Source organism: Anser anser, assembly GCF_964211835.1.
Source record: "Anser anser genome assembly, chromosome: 1".
Classification (NCBI taxonomy): domain Eukaryota; kingdom Metazoa; phylum Chordata; class Aves; order Anseriformes; family Anatidae; genus Anser; species Anser anser.
Genome location: NC_139720.1, coordinates 104,845,947 through 104,865,210, shown reverse-complemented (window position 1 = coordinate 104,865,210; position 19,264 = coordinate 104,845,947). Strand labels below are relative to the sequence as shown.

General features: G+C 40.9%; 1 protein-coding gene and 1 long non-coding RNA gene across 6 annotated transcripts in view; one reads left to right on the top strand and one right to left on the bottom strand.

The window, feature by feature from the left end:
- The first annotated feature begins 139 nt into the window (after positions 1 to 139).
- On the top strand, positions 140 to 18,476 carry LOC310893010. The gene is made up of 2 exons (XR_014578645.1): positions 140 to 2,453; positions 16,913 to 18,476. It is a non-coding gene; the product is annotated as an uncharacterized lncRNA (long non-coding RNA).
- The window catches only part of LOC310893008 (killer cell lectin-like receptor subfamily F member 1), a 35,292-nt gene continuing 18,527 nt past the window's right edge, over positions 2,500 to 19,264 (bottom strand). The window contains exons 4-10 of one of the 5 annotated variants that reach the window (XM_083821406.1): positions 16,619 to 16,708; positions 10,681 to 10,779; positions 9,310 to 9,441; positions 8,567 to 8,718; positions 7,677 to 7,792; positions 7,026 to 7,176; positions 2,500 to 3,171 (exon numbers count right to left, since the gene is read on the bottom strand). In XM_083821406.1, coding sequence (XP_083677532.1) covers positions 7,047 to 7,176; positions 7,677 to 7,792; positions 8,567 to 8,718; positions 9,310 to 9,441; positions 10,681 to 10,779; positions 16,619 to 16,682 — 693 coding nt within the window. In that variant the 5' untranslated portion in view covers positions 16,683 to 16,708 and the 3' untranslated portion in view covers positions 2,500 to 3,171; positions 7,026 to 7,046. Of the gene's footprint in view, positions 3,172 to 6,893; positions 7,177 to 7,453; positions 7,494 to 7,676; positions 7,793 to 8,566; positions 8,719 to 9,309; positions 9,442 to 10,680; positions 10,780 to 16,618; positions 16,921 to 19,264 lie in introns of those variants that run through there. The other 4 variants (XM_083821404.1, XM_083821408.1, XM_083821405.1 and 1 more) reach the window with 4 other exon arrangements.

Genomic DNA, 19,264 nt, shown 5'->3' with positions numbered 1-19,264 from the left:
GGTGATTGCAGGCTGAATATTTCTACGCCAGCAGTTTCATGTTCATCAGGTGGGACCTGGGTTAAATGCAAAGCAGTCAGGGTGAGGAGTCTGTGAGATGGATTCTTCCCCGTGCAGGTTTTTTTTTTTTTTTTTTAACGTGTGCGTGTTTTGTGGTTTTTTTGGGTGGGAAGGGGGGTGCTGTGTGAAGGGGGAATGTCAACTCTTTTTTACTCTTCAGGTTCATTCCCAAAGATGTGGCTGTGTGGAGTATTTATTGTGAGTGCCATTTTTCACTGCTCAGCAGTGATGGGGTGAATATGTGGACAGAAGAATGTGCTCAGTCTCCTGACCAGTTTGGTGATGGCATGTCAGGAAGGAGCTGGTGAACACCCCTTCCAACACACTGCCATATTGCTGTCTCTCCTTTCCTTCACTCTCACACACTGAATCAGTTTTTCTTCGGAGCTTTGAGTCAGTGAGCCAGTTGGGACCTGTTCCTTAGGTAATATGTGCTCGGCAATGTCGTAAGGTATGTTCTGGTCTTCTGGAACACCCATAACTGTGAACTGGAGAATGGCTGCTGGGAAAAAATGCAGTGTGTCTTTCTGTAGACCATACATCTCCACAACAGCATCTAGCACTTCGTACAACAGAGGTTGTCTCTGCGATGTCATAACAGATGTTTTGGTGCAGAGCTGCAGATCATCCCAGTGTGACCACAGCGTTGTGGCTGAGTGAACACTTCTTGGTTCAGTGCAACTAACTGTAACACCGTGTGCTGAGTACATCTGTGCAGTGCAGGGCAGCATCATGCCATGTGGACTTAGGAGATGAAGCCTCTATGTGTTTAGGCCTTCTGCGGTATGCTGTATTTTGCCATGCAGACATAGCCTGCCTTTCTTCAGGTCTAGCAGAGATCCCATATCTTACCCTCGTATATCACAACATATTACCATTTGGGCAGCATTTTAAACTGTGTTTCCACAAGCACTTTGCAAAGAAGGGTCTGTCACTGTTCCCAGGATGCAGATGGAGGAGCAGAAGTCAAAAGATTTACCCAAGCTCACCCAGCAGCCTGGTGGCAGTGGCTAGAAGACTGCTTAGCACCCCTGACCCTCAGCACAGCACCCTGTTCAGTAGGCCAGACTGATTATGAACGCAGCTTGCACCTAATTTGCAGGTAGTTGCTTCACAAATTGTAGTGCTTGAATCCAGATAACGTCAGATTCCATCTTCCCATATATTCCAGAGCTCTTTCTGTAAATGCCCTCAACATGTAAAGCCAGAAATTCTTTGGCCAATTACAGTATGTATTTACTGTCAGAGTAATTTTGGGGCAATCATTTTCTTTCTGTTTATGAAATGAGAAGCCTGTGGGACCTTTGTCCTTGGCTAAAGTTCACATAGACAAGAGTGCTGCTCTGAGTGACCTCATCTAACTTTAAGGTTAGCCCTGCTATGAACAAGAGGTTGGACTAGAGAATTCGAGAGATTCCTTCTTCCTCAGTTTATTTGAATGCTTTATTTTTATTTTTATTTTTATTTTTATTTTTATTTTTATTTTTATTGTTGTTGTAGTTGCTGTTGTTATCATTATTATTATTTTCCCTCTGGAAGTTTACAGGAACACAGACTGAGACTTACAGCCAGCAACAGCCCTTCCACAGAACTTGCAGTGCTCTCTAGTGTTATTTCTTTACAACTGCAAGTACGTGGCACCTTTACTTTTTTTTTCCTTTTTCTTTTTTTCTCCTTTTTTTTTTTTTTCCCCCCCAAAGAGGCAGAAATACAGTTGTGAATAAATTATTCTTGAGCATAAAATTTTAAGATTCAAAGGCTAATTCTTTCAGTTACAGCTCTGTAGAGCATCCTGGGACCAGCTTACAAGAAGCCAAAGGTTTCATTCACAGCTTCTGTTTGATTAATTCTTTGGAAACTATACACTATGCTTTAGTCTTTACAGATTTTTTTATATAAGAACTAGCTAGGAATCCATTAAGAAGACCATGCCTGTAATATTTTTCATAATATACTGTTCAAGTTTTAATCAAATATATTTTTGTCCAACAGAAGGAAACAGATCAAAATCCAGAACAGAGTTGGTGATCAAAATTCCTCAAAGAAGAGGAATAAAATATGTGACCTCACCTCCTGCAATATTAGGTAGTGGCCCAGTTATCAGTCTTTCGGAGTCAACGCTAGCAAAATTATAGCACACTGCCTGGGATGGCACAGGACAGAGAGGAGAGGCTGAGCTCAGCCCCTGGAGAAGCTTTAGCAGTAAAGTCTGGATCCTGGTTGGTTTTCTATACAAGGCCAACTCCCTACAAAAGCACCATGTAAAGCTTTGCAGAGGAACAAACCTTGCAAGCTAACAGACCAGCAGTTTACTATGAACTAGAAGGCTGACTGAGCGGTTTCTAGAGCTAGAAACTGATGACCGGAGAAAAAGCATGTGATTTTTTTCGCAGGTAAGTGCAACTCATAGTAACTACCTAAAGAATCAGAACTCCTTAGCCTGCTTTCATGGTTTCAGCATAAAAATGTACTAGTCAGAGGGATCTCAGGTTACCCCACATATATGAGAAATCTGTTTTGTATTCTTCCGGTTTACTTAGCACCCCAAACGGATGGCATTTCTGTTTAAAAAGCTGTGAGTGTAATTAGATTAAAAGCCTGTAATAGGAATAAAACAAATCCTGCTTGGATAATCTTTCATTTCTCCATTTTTTAGCTTGTTTATTTTGCATTTTTTACAGTAATACTTGGTTGGCTACATGAATTTTTCTTTTGATAAGCAATGTAGCATTTCCTTCTGGTTGCAGCATACTCATTCAGCATGTTTCATTGTACATCTGTGTGCCTACTGGGTTCCAGAGAAATTTACACAGCAGTTAAAGTACGTAGGCTACTTGGCTATCCAGGCTTGGCTGGATAACCAAATACAACCATTTTTCACTTTGCAAGTAGCTGGATGACATCTAACTTACAGAAACCATTGCATTTGTATTTCACAGAAAAACTTGAATGATGTTCAGAAGGTTAAAGCACTTAATGTAGAAATAGCAAGATAACCGTTCAGATGAATAAATGACAGTGTACAATTCTCCACGTGTCGTTGGGATTGATATCCACATAATATTCTGATTATATCCATAGGAAATGATTGTTCACTCTTCTGCAGAAAGTCTGTGAGAGAACATGGAAAATAACAATGAGACAGCCCTGTAACCTAGTTAATGTGATTTTCCCATTACTAGCAAAAAGTGACAGGCTTCTATCTAACCACGCAGGATTTGTCTGCACTTGCCTTGGGCAGAGCTGACTTTAGCTTGTTTTAGCAGTGACAGCAGTTGTCTAGCAGTCAGATTGCCTGACAATAGCCTAATTGTTTTTAGTTAACTCTGTGAATACCAGAATTATAGATTATCCTGAGTTGGAAGGGTCCCACAAGGATCATCGAGCCCAAGTCCACACAGGAATACCCAAAAATCAAACCATATGTTTGGCTGTGTTGTCCAAATGCTTCTTGAACTCCACCAGGCTCGGTGTCATGGCCAATTCCTTAGGGAGCCTGTTCCAGCGTAGAAGACCTTCTCTGGTATTGAGTAACAATATTAATCTCATAGGCTGGAGTTAAGCCAGTCTGTGGATGGCGGCCTCCAGTGATCACAGAACACCATGAATGCAGTTAATGTGTGACCTTGTGGTCCTGGCGAGTATCTTGCTTACACTCCAGCCCATTCTATAAGAACTGTTGGAGCTGGGGAATGGGATTACTCAAGCTCTCACAACCCGTTTTTATAAAACCACCTCAGATGTTGACAAAGAGTTTGCAAAATGTAAAGCATTAATACCCAAACCTTCCTGTAAAGAGATCACATGAGCCAGCATATAGGCAATGTGGTCAGTGACACATAGGCTAGATCACGAAATTCAGGCTTTAAAGGCAAAAGCAAGAAACTAAAATCTGAATTAGGAGCCTGTTGAGTTAAAACACAGAGGAAGTAAAATTGGAGAAGGGCTGAATCTTGAAAACAAGGTAGAATAAAGACTGGTTATGAGTGAAGATCAGGGAATTATAAGAAAAACTAAATATAAGTACAAAATGTGCACTGTAGAAAAAAATGCAAGCCCTTAAAAGAGAAGGGTGTGGGCCCCTGAGCCTGTGAGGCTCTTACAAAACATCCTGTCATGATGAAGCTGACTTTGGTCCAGAAAGTGACCCTTCCACAAAGCAGTGCAATGCTAAAAGTCCACATCCCTGATGCTAAGGTACTGCCAGTATTCAAAGTGAATCAATGTGAATCAAAGTTGTATTGTGGCAGTTATTTTAGCTGGTTTTGCTTTCTTTTTGGTGTTGCTTATGTATATACGAAAGGAAAAAGGCATAATACTCTTTTTTGTTTTAGGTCAATTCCAATGAAGTTAAAATCAAGAGAAAACTATGAATAATGGGAAAAAAAAAAAAAAAAACAACGAACCAATTACAAGGTGTTCCCGTCTCTAATCAGGAGAAAACCTGTTTTTCTCAGTGAAGATAAACATGCCTCTCATTCATAATAGTAATCGTGATCTTTGCAGGTCTCTCTCCCTGGGCTGTTCTATGACTAAGATTCTATGTTTGCACATGTAACATATATATACATGGATGTGCTGGTGTGTACTTGTAAAACTCAATATTTTAAGTGCTATATAAAACAAAGCTTAATCAATTAAGTTTAGAAATCATAATATTAATAATATTGCTGACCATAAGTCAGCAATGTGCCTTTGTGGCCAAGAAGGACAATGGTAGGTGTCCTGGGGTACATTCGGAAGAGTATTGCCAGCAGGTTGAGGGAGGTGATCCTGCCCCTCTACTCAAGTCCTGGTGAGGTCACACCTGGAGTACTGTGTCCAGTTCCGGGCTCCCCAGTACAGGAGGGACATGGAGCTACTGCAGTGAGTTCAGTGTAGGGCTACTAAGATGATGAGGGGACTGGAGCATCTGTCTTATTGGTAAAGACCGAGGGAGCTGGGCCTGTTTAGCTTGGAGAATAGAAGGCTGAGAGGAGATCTCATCAATGTGTATAAATATCTGAAGGGAGGGTGTCAAAAGGATGGAGACAGACTCTTTTCAGTGGTGCTCAGCGACAGGATGAGGCAAATGGGCACAAAGTGAAACACAGGAAGTTCCATCTGAATGTGTAAAAACATTACTGTGAGGGTGACAGAGCACTGGAACAGGCTGCCCAAAGAGACCATGGAGTCTGCTCTGGAGACACTCAAAACCTGCCTGGATGCGACCCTGTGCAATGTGCTGTAGGTGACCCTGCTTGGCAGGGGGGTTGGACTAGATGATCTTCAGAGGTCCCTTCCAACATCAGCCATTCTGTGATTCTGTGATTCTGTAATAATCATAAAATGTATTTTAAAAAGAATGCATGCTATCAAGTATACATTTACAACATTGGGAATGGGAAGATTGCAAGTTTGTGAAGTGTTATATAATGTCAGAGATATAAAACAGATATGTAAAAGCGTATGCTTCTGGGCTGGATAGAAAACCGGTCATAGTGGTAACCAAGAGTTCCTCTATTACAGAGATTTCAGAAAACTACGTGAGTAGTATACTACCATGTTCCAATACTACAAAAAATTTTTTTTGTTGTTGTGAAGGAGTTAGCCAGATAATTTTAGAGATGTATAACAACATTGTGTACAGCACGTGTCCACAAATTGTATATAATCTGTGTATAACTTATCTGATAATAGATGTGTATGTAAAGTAACACTGGTGAAGGATGTGGTTTTATTTACATCATACCCACAGAAGCAATACCCAGCTCACAGAAATCATTGCAATTGTATGGTGTTAGGCTCAATACATTTAGGCATTGCTAAGCAATTTTCAACAATTTTCAGATAATTGCCAGAAATGTCAGAGCACACTACTCTTACACCTAAAGCCTGACATGTTGCTCAAAAGCCATAAAGGGAAAGGTTACTGGACATTTAGTAAGTAACCAAAGAACCCACATTGCTACTGCAATCCAAAATACAGCATTGCTGGTGGAAGGGCCTCTTAGAGTGATCTCCCACAACTACAGCAATTTGGAACTTGGCTTTACACCCTAGAGTCATCATTTTAATCATTATACTGATTTCTCTTGGCTACTAAAATGCTTAGTATGTTATAGTTATACTAACAATGAAGAACTACAGATTACTCTCAGACCTGTACAAGTTATCTTAAGGTTAGAGCAGAGAGAAAAGAGCAAATTTCTCTGAGATCCACTGCCCCATCATGATCAGTAGCCTTGAGATGTAAGAGGGTTGCAAAATTAAACAAACAAACAAACAAACAAAAATCTGACTTGTAAGAATTGTCTGTCAGTGGACTATCAATAGTGGAGTGATTATAGCCCCGTAGCCCCATAAATATGACTTTGATATTTCTAGTGCGCTAGTAGAACAAAGACAGACAATTGAATCTCACATCCAACTTCAGGAGGTATTTATGGTATTTTAAGTTTCAAATTCTGTAGCACTGAATGAAGTACATGAAACCAATTTTTTTAAAATATACTAGATTTTGACTTGCTCTTTCACAGAGTCGTGCTGGCTTCCTATGTTGGTCCTCTAGTGGTAAGATATGCAGGCACATTTAAGTGCATAGTTTAATTATAACCTCTTCATCTAAAATAAGCAGCAGCAGCAACTTTTGGCCTGTTGGTATCTATTTGCCAGGCTGGTACAAAACCCTCATTTTACCTGTGGTTTATACAACTCTTAGACTCCTTAAACTCCTTAAACTTAAAGTTGGTAGGCTACTTGTTTTTGTAGCTTTAAGGGGCCGTGCATCAGCGTGCACAAAAACATAGATTTTATACCTTCATCTGGAAAAGAAGAGAGAAAGAAGCCTGAAATCTTCCTAGATTTTAATCACAAATAGAATAACAATGCATTAATTCATCAGAATTCAGGTCAACAATTTCCCCTTAATTTTACATCAGATATCCTACCCACTGTAAAATGCTATAAATCTTCAAAGAACCTACTCTCTTTCACTTTAAAACGTCTTAGACCCGCAGAAACACTGCACTCTTCCTGCAAATCCACTTGTATAGGGAGTGGCAGTTATCAGCATGCATTTCTGTCAGCTTATAGGCAGCACATTTTTCTTCTTTCTTCCTTCCTTTTATTGTAAAACTGCAACAGCAAAACCACAAACAGACATAAATATCTTGGAATTTGTGTTATGGGGGAAAAAAATTGAATAGATAAATAGTGAAGCCACAAAGACTGGATTTTTGTGGTTGTTGTTTTTATGCTGTCATTCTTTTGATTCTCTGGCAAAGCAGGCAGGTTTTGCTTGTTTAGTAAGCTTCATCCTTTCTGCTTCCCTACTTGAAATATAGCTGGAAGAAAAAAGCTTATGCAGCATTCTCACCTCCTAATAAAACCAGTTTCTTTTCTGAAATCTGTCAACGAATTTCACTTTTCATCTGCATGTTTTGATCAGAATTCTGTATAGAGAAAAATCAGGATAGGCTGAGATGCCTGACTGGAGCATGGCACCTGACATCATATTCTCACTTTTTCTGATATCATATTGTCACTTTCTCGTGGTAATGGCTGAATAGCCTCAGCACAGCAAGTAGGGAATACATTGTAGAAGCCAATACTGATTGATTCCAGAATGAACTTACCTGTGCCCTAGATGTTTGGGATCATTGAGCCATACCCATTTTCCTTCATCCTCATTGAAACTTAATCCGGTCCAAACAAAGCCAATGTCTTTATCCTTCAGTTTATTTAAGAAATCCTGGAGAAAGGTATGCCTTTGAATTCTCATAATAATGGCACTTCATAAAACTCCAGCACCAGTAACATACAGTGATAACTAATATTTTAAAAACAGCAAGGCTTCCATGCCCAAAGACTCCAGAGAATGTTTCCAAGAAATTGAAGGAAAAACAGCATATAAATTTGTTCAGACTCTCAATTATACCCCTGTACTGTGGCTAATGTTGGAAAGTGGATCAACCAAGGAGCTAATTTTGGCTCCTTGCTGGCCCTGGGTTCATTCCTTTAGCACATTTTAGATGAGGATCAGGCTGATCTGAAATATAGCAGCTGAAGGTACCTCTTTTTTTCCCCTTACAAGGAAGGAGGTGATCATTTTGCCAGCTCAGCCTGATACTGACATTTTAAAATGTATAAAGTACAGAGAAATAGTTCCATCCCCAGAAGACAGGCAGCAGCCTTTATATCAACTTAGCTCTGAACTGGTTTGATTTGGAATAAAACATGCAATAATCCTTCAATCAAATTCCATCTGGGTCTTGCTGGAGATGAAGTATAAGCATATCATTGCATCTATTTAAATGAAATCTAGACTACTGGTCTTTTTGACACAAACATTTCTTAACATGCAGAGATCAATCATCAGTGCATTTACCACTGACAATGCCTTTTATGAGCATATATGGATTAGAAATGTCTTCTAAATATACATGAAAAGCTCTGCTGTGATATTTGGATTCTCAAGGTATAAGTAAAAATAATATTTGAACCACAGAGTGCCTTACAAGCTTACCATTTCAGTCTCATTTTCTATAATCAGGAGCTCAGATTTTCTTCCTAAGCAATACCTTCTACTATTCTCCCAGGTGTCACTTTTTTCTGAGTAGTAATAACATCTCCCATAATGCAGCTTCCAACCAATGGGGCAGAGTTCACATCTGGAGTCTGTGAAGAGTTTGGGGTGAATGGATTTGACACTGCGTTATTTACAACTGATATTAGTAGTATTGACTTGCGCTTTTTCTGAGGCTTCTGAATATGAGATTAAAGAAGCTTTAAGCCGGGAGTGGGGCAGAAACTGTGATGGTACACTTCATTTTAAGAAAGCACATTGTTTCTGCTTTACAGTGGCAATAAGGATAGTCATTAGGGATTAGGGATCACTCTGTGCATTTAAATATTTCAGAACTCTAGATAATTGTGCTAAATAGTTTACATAAAAACTTGGATAGAAGCCACAGATAAAATTCCCGTTCTGCTGAAATCCCTGGGAGTAGTACAACTGGTTTCCATGGAACCCACAGAGAAGTCACAAAGACCTTCAGTATCACTGCTCCACTTGAATTTCTTCCTCAAACTAACATTTCCAAGAATGGAACTCTGAAATATATCGCTTTATACATCTTTAACAATATAAATATTATTATTCTATAATCTGAAGGTCGGTTACTTCATCCAGGTGTTTATTTCTTATATTAAACTTTTCTAGAGATTCAAACCATTTATGGTACTATGAACGAGATTTTATTTCCTTACCATTTGTATTCATGCATAAACTCTCCTTTAATGCAGTCAATAAGTTGTTTTCATGGAGATCTTCCCCTGAGATATTGCCACTTTCAGAAATATTTTGTCTGGGCTTCCACACATCACTTGATAGCAAGTCACCTGGACAAGAATCTCCAACATTTTAATGTAAAGTTCACAAATAAACTGTAAAGAACTCCCATAGACAGCACGGATTGTGTCATCAACTTGTTTTTAACAACATGGTATATAACAGCCATCTCTCAAATAACATGGCTGTGCCATTGATTTTCTAGTGCCTGAACTCTGTATTCAGCTAATTTCAGAAAAGAATGGGTTGATGTGAGAGTGCAGGACTCACATCCAGAGAAAGGGAGAATGGCTGACTGCCATTAACAATATAGTTATATCCAGAAGTGCTTCTGAATTTCCATTTTCTCCCAAATTCTCACGTGATTTTGATGTGCAAAGTGATTTTGATGTCCAGAAGCAGGCTGGACATTGGGGTTATCAGGCTGAGATTTTCTGAAGGAGAAAACTAAAATTAGACTCCTTGATAAGTATTTAGATACTTGTTGATGACCACCTTGTTCAACTTGCTTGTCCAGAGCAACTGCAGCCACTTCTTTCTGATGCCAAAGTTTAAATGTCCAGGGATAATGACATACATTTGTGCTAGATATTTAAGCTCTGCGATCAGTACTGGCAGTAACCCAGTGCTTATGCATACATTTTGTGGAAAGTGGAAAGACCACATTTACAAATTTATAGGCACACCTTTTTATTTCTGTTTAAAGAGGTATTTTTCATCTACATGTAACATCTTCCACCCTCCTATCTCATCCATCCCTGAAGTACAGCTCACATTTCTTGTTGTGCAAGTCAGGTAGGACTGGCTGAAACTTAAGGCAGGCAAAGACGGGCATCAAGAGGTGAAGACTGGCCGTGAGGATGAGACGAGGAGGAGGTAGCAGGGGTTCCAGTTATACCACATATCCAGACTGAACTCTGTTTCATTAATAAAAGTGCTTTTACAAACTGAAAAATTAATTCTTTGGCTAGAAATCTGGGTTATTTGTTCAGTTCTGGAAAAGAAGAAGAGGGAACCTCAGGCTGAGGGACTGAAAAATGAGAGACTCCAGATCTGTTCATAAACTCCAAACATGCAACAGCCCTCTGAAAGCCACTGATCTTCTGCAGATCCACAGCCTCAAAATACCAATAACTCCTCTCACCTTCATTGGAAACCTAATAGTAAAAAGCATTGAGTGATCTTGTCACCATATCAAAACAGTCTGTTTGGAAAAATTGTTTAAGTCAAGGATTAACACCTGCCAATTGCACAGGAATTAGAGCAAAATATTTCACTTGGTCACTCACATTGCTGAAATAATGCAATCACAGCTCCCAGAAATACAAGATTCAGAAATCCTGAGAGTGCAGCAAGATACCGCAAGGCTGAAGAATCAGAGGAAAATTCTGCAAGAAATAAGATGGTTTTATAAACATGGCATGAGATATTACCTAGGACATAAATCTGTGTTTCTCTAGACATCATTCAGACAGAATATCCTTCACTGTCACATTGCTATGTGCTTTGTGATTGTTCCCTTTTCCCTTTTGGTTGCCTCATGCATATCAAGTGGTTCTTGTTTCTAACAAATTCATTTATGAAAAGTTTTCTTGGGTTTAAATTTGTTGAATCTGTTTTCACTGTTTGCCAGTCCATTTGAGGTTATAAGTGGAACAGCTACCAGTTTCTGCTTCTTCATATCAGGGGGATATCACCCTGGCAAGTAACACGACTGTTACATGTCACAGCAAGCATTTAACAAATATTGCTAAACAAAACCTCACAAACAGTAAAAAGATATAAGGAAGAATTGAAGTTTCTAAGTTTCTAGCTTAGTTTCTAAGCTGCAAAGAAAAAGACAAATATGTAATGTACAAATAAAAAAGAAGTTCTAGGGCTATGAATACCCACACCGTCAATCAACAAAGGACCAGTAGACCTTTGGGCTAAATTCTTTAGCACCAGGACTCACTAATTAATCACCTGTACACTGGATGGCCTTTAGAAAAGTCTGTGTTATAATTTGGAGAATTTTTTCATAGAAACATAGAATATCCTGAGTTGGAAAGGACCCACCATGACCAGCTCCTGGCTCCACACAGGACCATCCAAAAATCAGACCAGATGTCTGAGAGCATTGACCAAACACTTCTTGAACTCCGACTCGCTTGGTGCCATGAACTTCCCTGGGGGCCCTCTTCCAGAGCTCAACCACCCCCTCACTGAAGAACCTTTTCCTAATGTCCAGCTCAACCTCCCCTGTTGCAGCTCCATGCCATTCCTTCAGGTCCTGTCACTGTCCCCAGAGAGCAGAGCTCAGTGCCTGCCCCTCTGCTCCCCTCGTGAGGAAGCTGCAGGCCACCAGGAGGCCTCCCCTCAGTCTCCTCTCGGATGAACAAACCAGGTAACTTCAGGCACTCCTCACATGTCTTGCCCTCTAGACCCTTTCACCATCTTCATAGCCCTCCTTTGGATGCTCTCTAGTAGTTTTATGTCCGTCTTATATTGTGGAGCCCCAAACTGCACATGGTACTCAAGGTGAGGCTACACCAGCACAGGGTAGAGTGAGACAGTCACTTTCATCAACTGGCTAGCAATGCCATGCCTAATGCACCTGAGGATATGGTTCACCCTTTTGGCTGCCAGGGCACACTGTTGACTCATATTCCACTTGCCATTAAGCAGAAGCCCCAGATCTCTTTCTGTGGGGCTGATCTCCAGCCTCTTATCCTGCAGTCGGTATGTATATCCAGGGTTACTCCAACCCAGGTGCTCAATCTGGCACTTGTTCTTGTTCAGCTTCATGCAGCTGGTGATTACCCAGCCCTCTGTTTTGTCAAGATCTCTCCGCAAGGCCTCTCTACCCTCGAGGGTCAATAGCTCCTCCCAATTTAGTGTCACCCGCAAACTTACTAAGTATACCTTCAAGTCCTGCATCCAAGTCATTTATGAAAACTTTAAAGAGAAATGGCCCTAAAATGGAGCCCCAGGGAACCCCACTAGTGAATGGCCACCAGCCTGATGTAACCTCATTTACATAATTTGAGCCCAACCCATCAGCCAATTGCTCGCCCATCACATTATGTATTCGTCTATCTGTATGCTGGTAATTTTGTTCAGAAGGATATGGTGAGAAACACTGTCTAAAGCTTTGCTGAAATACGAAAACATCACATCAACTGGCTTCCCCTGGTCAATTAGGTGGGTGACCTTGTCATGAAAGGAAATTAAGTTTGTTAAGCAGGACCTTCACCTCATGAGCCCAAGGTGGCTGTGAGCAATGACTGCATTGTCTTTCGGGTGTTTTTCAATAACTTCCAGAATAAACTTCTCCATAATTTTACCAGGCACTGAACTGAGACTGACAGGCCTGTAATTGCCAGGGTCTATTTTCTTGCCCTTCTTGAAAACAGTAACTTTTGCCAGCTTCCAGTCAAACAGGACCTCTCCAGAATCTCAAGACCACTGACAAATGAGAGGTCTTGCAATGACATCAGCCAGCTCTTTGAGTACCCTGCGAAGAAGCCCTTCATGCTCCATAGACTCATATGCATCCAGGTGGAGCAGCAAATCCTCCACAAGCTCGGGGTTGGCTGGAAGTTTATTGTTACCGCAGTCATGGTCCTCCAACTCAGAGCCCACCATCGGTGTTGAAGACAGAGGGGAAGAAGGCATTGAGCATCTCTGCTTTGTCTACGTCCCTATTTGTGAGCTGACCATCCTCATCAAGTAATGGACCAATGTTTGCTCTGGTCCTCCTTTTGCTGTTAGCATATTTTAAAATGCCCTTTAAAAAAGCCCCCGCAATACTGGTCAGCTTCAACTCTAATTGAGCCCTGGCTGCACAAATGTTCTCCCTACAATGGTGAACGGCATCTCTATAGTCCTTCCATGTCACCCAACCTTGTTTCCAGAAGACACACACTTTCTTTTTCTGCCTAAGGTCTACAAGAAGATCTCTGCTCAGCCAAGCCAACCTTCTGTCCTGCTTGCTTGACTTCCAGCATTTTAGAATTGCCTGTTCCTGTGCTCATAAGAGGTGGTACTTAAAAACTGAGTAGCACTGATGGGCACCAATGTCTTCGAGAGCCGTTTCCTGGGGGACTTTGCTCACCAGTTCCCTGAGCAGCTCCATATGGGAGTCTGCTTGCTTTCCCCATATACAGGGTTGAAGTTCTGGTGGCAGTTCTCCTCCTCTCACCAGATATTTTAAATTTGATTACTTATTTCACAGTCACTATGGCCAAGATGGCCACCAATCGCCACTCCACCCAAGAGATCCTCTCTGTTCACAAGAAACAGATCTAGGAGGGCACCTTACCTAGCCAGCTCCTTTAGTACCTGTACCTAGAAGTTATCATCAAGATTTTTTAGGAATCTCCTGGACATGTTTGCATCAGCTGTGTGGTATTCCCAGTTCACATCTGGCAAGCTGAAGTCACCAAAAAGGACAAGGGTGGCTGATCTAGAGTATCTCTTCGCTCCTTAAAGAACAATTCATAGGTGTCATCATCCTGGCTGGGTGGCCTATAGTAGACCCCCACAATGGCATCTGTTAATTTGTTTGTCTCTTAATCCTTACTCAGAGGCTCTCTACCATGTCAGCACCAACTGCAAGCTCCATGTAGTCCAGCCCCTCCATTACATACAGTGCTACTCCTTACCCTCATCTGCCCTGAGTTGGGGTCCTGGAATAAAGTCAGAGAACAACAGAAGAATGACTTTCCATTTCATGGAAATTAACCTTCTCGGAAGAGAAAATGGGGTAGGAAAATATTTTACCTCATAAAGATCTTGTTTTGCATCTAGTAAATTACATCAGGAAGTATCTTTTGTAAATATCCTTTAATAACTGTTACATTTCAAATACTGGTGATCTAGATCAGATGTGAATCAGCTGTTTGAAAAGTTCTCTGCTGCAACACTATTATTTCAAAAATGTAATGTGTGGAGCTGCATTTCAAATCATGAAAAGACTATTGAACTTTGTGCAACAGGATAAATTCATTTTCTCTAACACTTCCACTTCATGGCTGGTTTCTAGCTGTCAGTTTTACACAAAGGTCAAACATTTTTTTTCCTCATTTGTCCATTCAATCATGCTTACTTGGGAAATTCTGTATATGTGACTAGTTGTCTTTAAATATTCAAATAGTTAATCCCCACTGTTTTTATATTCCCACCCTATTTAGACAGTACATATTCTGTAAATAGAATACAGTTCTTTTCACTGACTATGCAACATATATTATGGTTATGCATACGTGTGCATTCTCCTTCTTCCTTGGGTACTGTGCAGTGATTTTGACAACAAAAAGGCAACTAGGTTATCTAATCTTATCTCTGCCATGATTTGCACAATGGCTGGACTGCAGGCAAAACGGTAACAAGTGACTTGTGTAAACACTCAGATTATTGCACAGATACCCAAAGTGAGCTCTGGTAGCGGTGATATCACAGTGCTGACAGTGAAGCACAAGCTAACACCTTGGTATTTGCCCAGCTTCTCAGGACACCTCTGCAGCTTGTGCCACTGGCAAGACCGGATGTGACTGCAAGGAGGAAGGGGAGCTCTGCATTGTGGTCTTTCTTCTGTGCTACAAGAACTGGTGTCAATATTGCATTGGATTATGCCAACAGGGCATTGTGACCACTACTAACCACTCCAGCAAATTCACTTCTGAGATACCATGCTACCATGACTAGTCTGTGTCTAGTCTAAATCTAGCTCACACACTGTATATTGAGCTTATGTGGCAATATTTTGGTAGGAGGGGGACTGCAAGGGTGGAGTCTGTGAGAAAAGCCCAGAAGCTATAACATGTCAGATAAGAGCCACTAGGCAATGCTGGTTGCACCTCTGTGAGTATTTAAGAAAGGGAAAAAAAAATCTGCTGTACAACAGCAGCTGGGAGAGCGAACTTAGAAAATGTACAGAGAAACAACCCTGCAAACACAGGTCAGTGAAGAAGGAAGTGGAGGTGATCCAGACACCAGAGCAGAAGTTCCCCTGCAGCCCGTGGAGGAGCCCACAGTGGAGCAGGTGGATATGGCCTGAAGGAGGCTTAAAGGAACCACTGTTCCTGTAAGCTGCTTGCCTGAAGTCTTCCTGTTCTGCCTGTTTGCTCCTGCAGTGGTCTTTTGGGAAGATACCCAGTCATGCAGGGAGATGAAGACAGCGCATTTTAAAACTGATTTAGTCATTACATGCTCTGTGTGTTTATGGTCACATACTATTATGTACATTTGATAACATACACTTTGCCTGATTTTCTGCTTCTTTTAAATGAAAATGTTCAACCTACTCCATTACAGCAACATATTTTTGCATTTTGACAAGTTTGATAACTTAAAATTCTTAGTTAAATAAATATTAAGTTTTATTATCAGCTTTCCATGCTTTTCCAGCTTTTTATTTTTCTCTCACTTTTGCTGGTTTTGTACTTTTATTATAGTTGGGAACAGACTCTCAGTATAAGTTTTAATAATAGCAAAACCGGCACAATTTATGTCAATAAAGTTGCACAGAATTAGTCCTACTATGCTGAGTAACTTAAGTTGGCTTTCACTTTTTTACTTATAAAAATTGTTGTTATTTAAGAGGGCAGCCAGAATTTCTCAGGAACCTATCATCATAGCTAATTAACTGTTTGGAACCTGGATGTCTAATTGCTCTGAGGACTTGATATTTGTGGTCTGAGTTCTCCTGCACATCACTTAAAACAAGTGGAGTTTAGCAAAAGTGATCTTGAAAGCCTTCCAGCATTTATCTTTGTACTTTCTCCCCTGCTGCTCCTGACAAAACCCTCCAAAAGTTGTTGAAAAAGCTTACTGGGCAGCAAGTTACTGTCTTACAGTTTTCATTTAAATTATTCTTAAATTCTCCTTGGGTGTGATTCTTGGAGGAAAAAAAAATACCAGACAAAACATAAATAGGTGATGAGCTGAGACCACTGCAAGCTTGCTGACAATTACTGCTTTATGTTTTCTTCCCATACCTCCATTTTCTAATCTCCATCCTGTACTGGGACTGTCAACACACACTCCAAGCCTGGTGGTACTTTTTACCTACCGTCCATCATGTTTCTCAATATATAGCCATATACCATTGGCTCATTAGCAACACCAACTAAAATTTTGGCAGATTTGTGGTGGTTTTTGTTTGTTTGTTTGTTTGATTGTTTTATAGTAAGTCAAATATGTCTGAATACAGAAGGATATATATATATATACTTATATGCTTACCTGCATTGGAGTTTTTCTTCCTTGCTTTGAAATTCAGTTCTGTGTAACCCTCTTCATTCTCCATCTCGAGGTCTTTTTTATCACTTCTTCCTATTGATTGCAAATGACTGTTAGTGTCAAACTCAGTTACGGGAAATGTTTCAAACAAGTGTTATAAACAGGAAGAGGACAGTGGATGGTCATTTGTGCTTTTAACTGAAGTCATGCCGTCACGAGACCATGAAATGGAATGTAACAGTTAAAAGAGCATAACTGAATTGACAAGTGAACTTTTTTATTTTCTTTTTTTTTCAGTTCTTCGTCTTTCTCTGAAAACTTTAGAACCTTCTCAGATATTTATAACCTGCCCACCCACTGGGATCCCCTGCACTCAGGACCCTACATCAGATCCTGGAGCCGTCAGCCGCTACCCCAACGAAGATCCTGCAGGGCCATCTCCCCACAATCGTGCTCTGCCCAACCAGGCCAACCCGTGGGCCCATACACAGGTCTTACCCTGGCCCCATCCCAGGAACGTGCCTGGTGTCAGGGCTGGGGCTGTCCTGGTACCCCCAGGTGCCTTCTCCTGGTGGGGCAGAAGGACAGGCCCTGGCTGACAAGCCTTGCCCTGGTGGCCTAGGGAGCCTCTGATGCTCCTGGCCCCTTGCCCCTTTGTAGCACCTTGACGCAAAGGATATTCTGCTGGCAACAGCTGTTTTTTGAAGGGTCATACTTGTTCATCATTGTGTTGGGTGTAGGTGCCAAGGCATTGGTAACAGGGGGCTGCAGAAGTGGCCTCTGTGGGAAGAGGCCAGGGATTGCCCGGTGCCAGACAAAGCCAGCTCCAAAGGACACACTGCAGGACACAGCTGAGTCCATCAGCCAAGCTGGTGGTCCCCTTGGGAAAACACATTTAAGGAAGTTTAAAATTCATTCATGGCAGTGTGAGGAGTGAGGGGTTAAAAGCCCTGTGAAGACCAAGGGAGGTGCTCCAGGCAGCAGAACACAGATTCTCCAGCAGCCTGCGGAGAAGATCCACCATGGAGCAGGGGAAAAGTGTGAGGAGGAAGGAGTGGCAGAGAGGAGCTGTCATGGGCTAACCATAATCCCCCATACTCAAGCTTCCTTGCGTCTCTGGGGGGTGGGTGGAGTAGGTGTTGGAATTGGGAATGAAGGTGTGAAGTTGAGCCTGGGAAAAGGGAGTGGGAAGAAGGTGTTTTAATCTTTTTGTTTCTCACTATACAAATCTATTTTAATTTACAATAAATTAAATTAATTTTCCCCAACTTGAGTCTGTCTTGCTTGTGAAAGTAACTCATACGTGCACTCTCTGGGTTTATCTTAAATCCATGAGTCTTTTCACCTTATTTTCTCCCCTATCCTATAGAGTAGTGGGAATGAGAGTGAAAGAGTGACTGGGTCGGCATCTGACATCTGGCCAAGCTCAGCCTACCACAATCATCTTACCATAGTCTATATAATTTTTCTTTTTTTTCTTTCTTTTTTTTTTTTTTCTAAGCTATACAATGTTCTAGTAAATCAAAATGAGTAGATGAATAGATCTTGCAGTTGTCTCAGAAAGCTCTTAAAAAGGTTAAGAAAAGACCACCTGTGGGAATAATGACAGAAATGGATTCCTAGGTGGATTTTCCTCCTGCATAGGAACAGACCAGTTTTTAAAACTCATGTGTCTGATAAATACACTGCTCAAATACTATAGTCTCTCATTTCATTTGTACTAAATCCCCTTTACACTCTTAGACTAGTTTTTAAACATGGAAGTGAAAATATATTCCTGTATCTACATATAAAGATTGAAGAAAACCCAGGCAAACAGTCTTCCAGACTTAGAAGAATTACCACGCTGCCAAAAGATTAACCAAGCCATTGATGCATACAAGCAGTACACGTCCAATAATGATACAGTCAACTAATATGCATGTCAAACCCCATGTAGCAGCAAAACATCAACCTTTCAGCAGCCTTACTTGTTACAGAGTTTTCAGGGATCTGGGTCTTTGACATCATTCTGCCAAAGATGGCATTATTATTATTTTTTTTCTACTGCAGTAAAGCAGTCTTGGAACAGAGTGAGTAAAGAGTGAATACTGTACAAATGCCTAACAACTTGATGAGTCTACCTTGTCAAACCTTATCAGCTACTTCTCTAAAAAAAATAAAAAAATAAAACATAAAATATATGCCAGATAGGTGGATACAGCAAGAAAACGGAGGAGCACAATGGACAAAAGAAAGGTAAACCAATGATGCTGTGAATGATGGGTGGTGATCTCATAGTAGTATCTGCTAATCTATTACTGAGGTTTTAGTTCTATACTAGCAGAGGATAACTGGGAAAGTAACAAAGGAAAGTCAAGGAGTAAGACATTTATAGGTAGTGCCTTCCAGCTGTGGCATAGACTGGGTTAAAAAACACAGAAGTGTTTATTACATAAGTTAGCAAGTTAAATTAAGCTCAAGGTTGCTCTCAGGTTGGCAGCAGAACCTGATACCAACCAAAGTTGCAGGGAGGTGACAGCCAAGAGCCTTGAAAATATAGATCACAGTCTCAACAGAAGGATGGAGCATGCAACTTGGCTCCAAACATCAAGCCAGAAGGACAATACAGGAAAATGTAGGCATGCTTACATTTCAATGAGAGTGTCT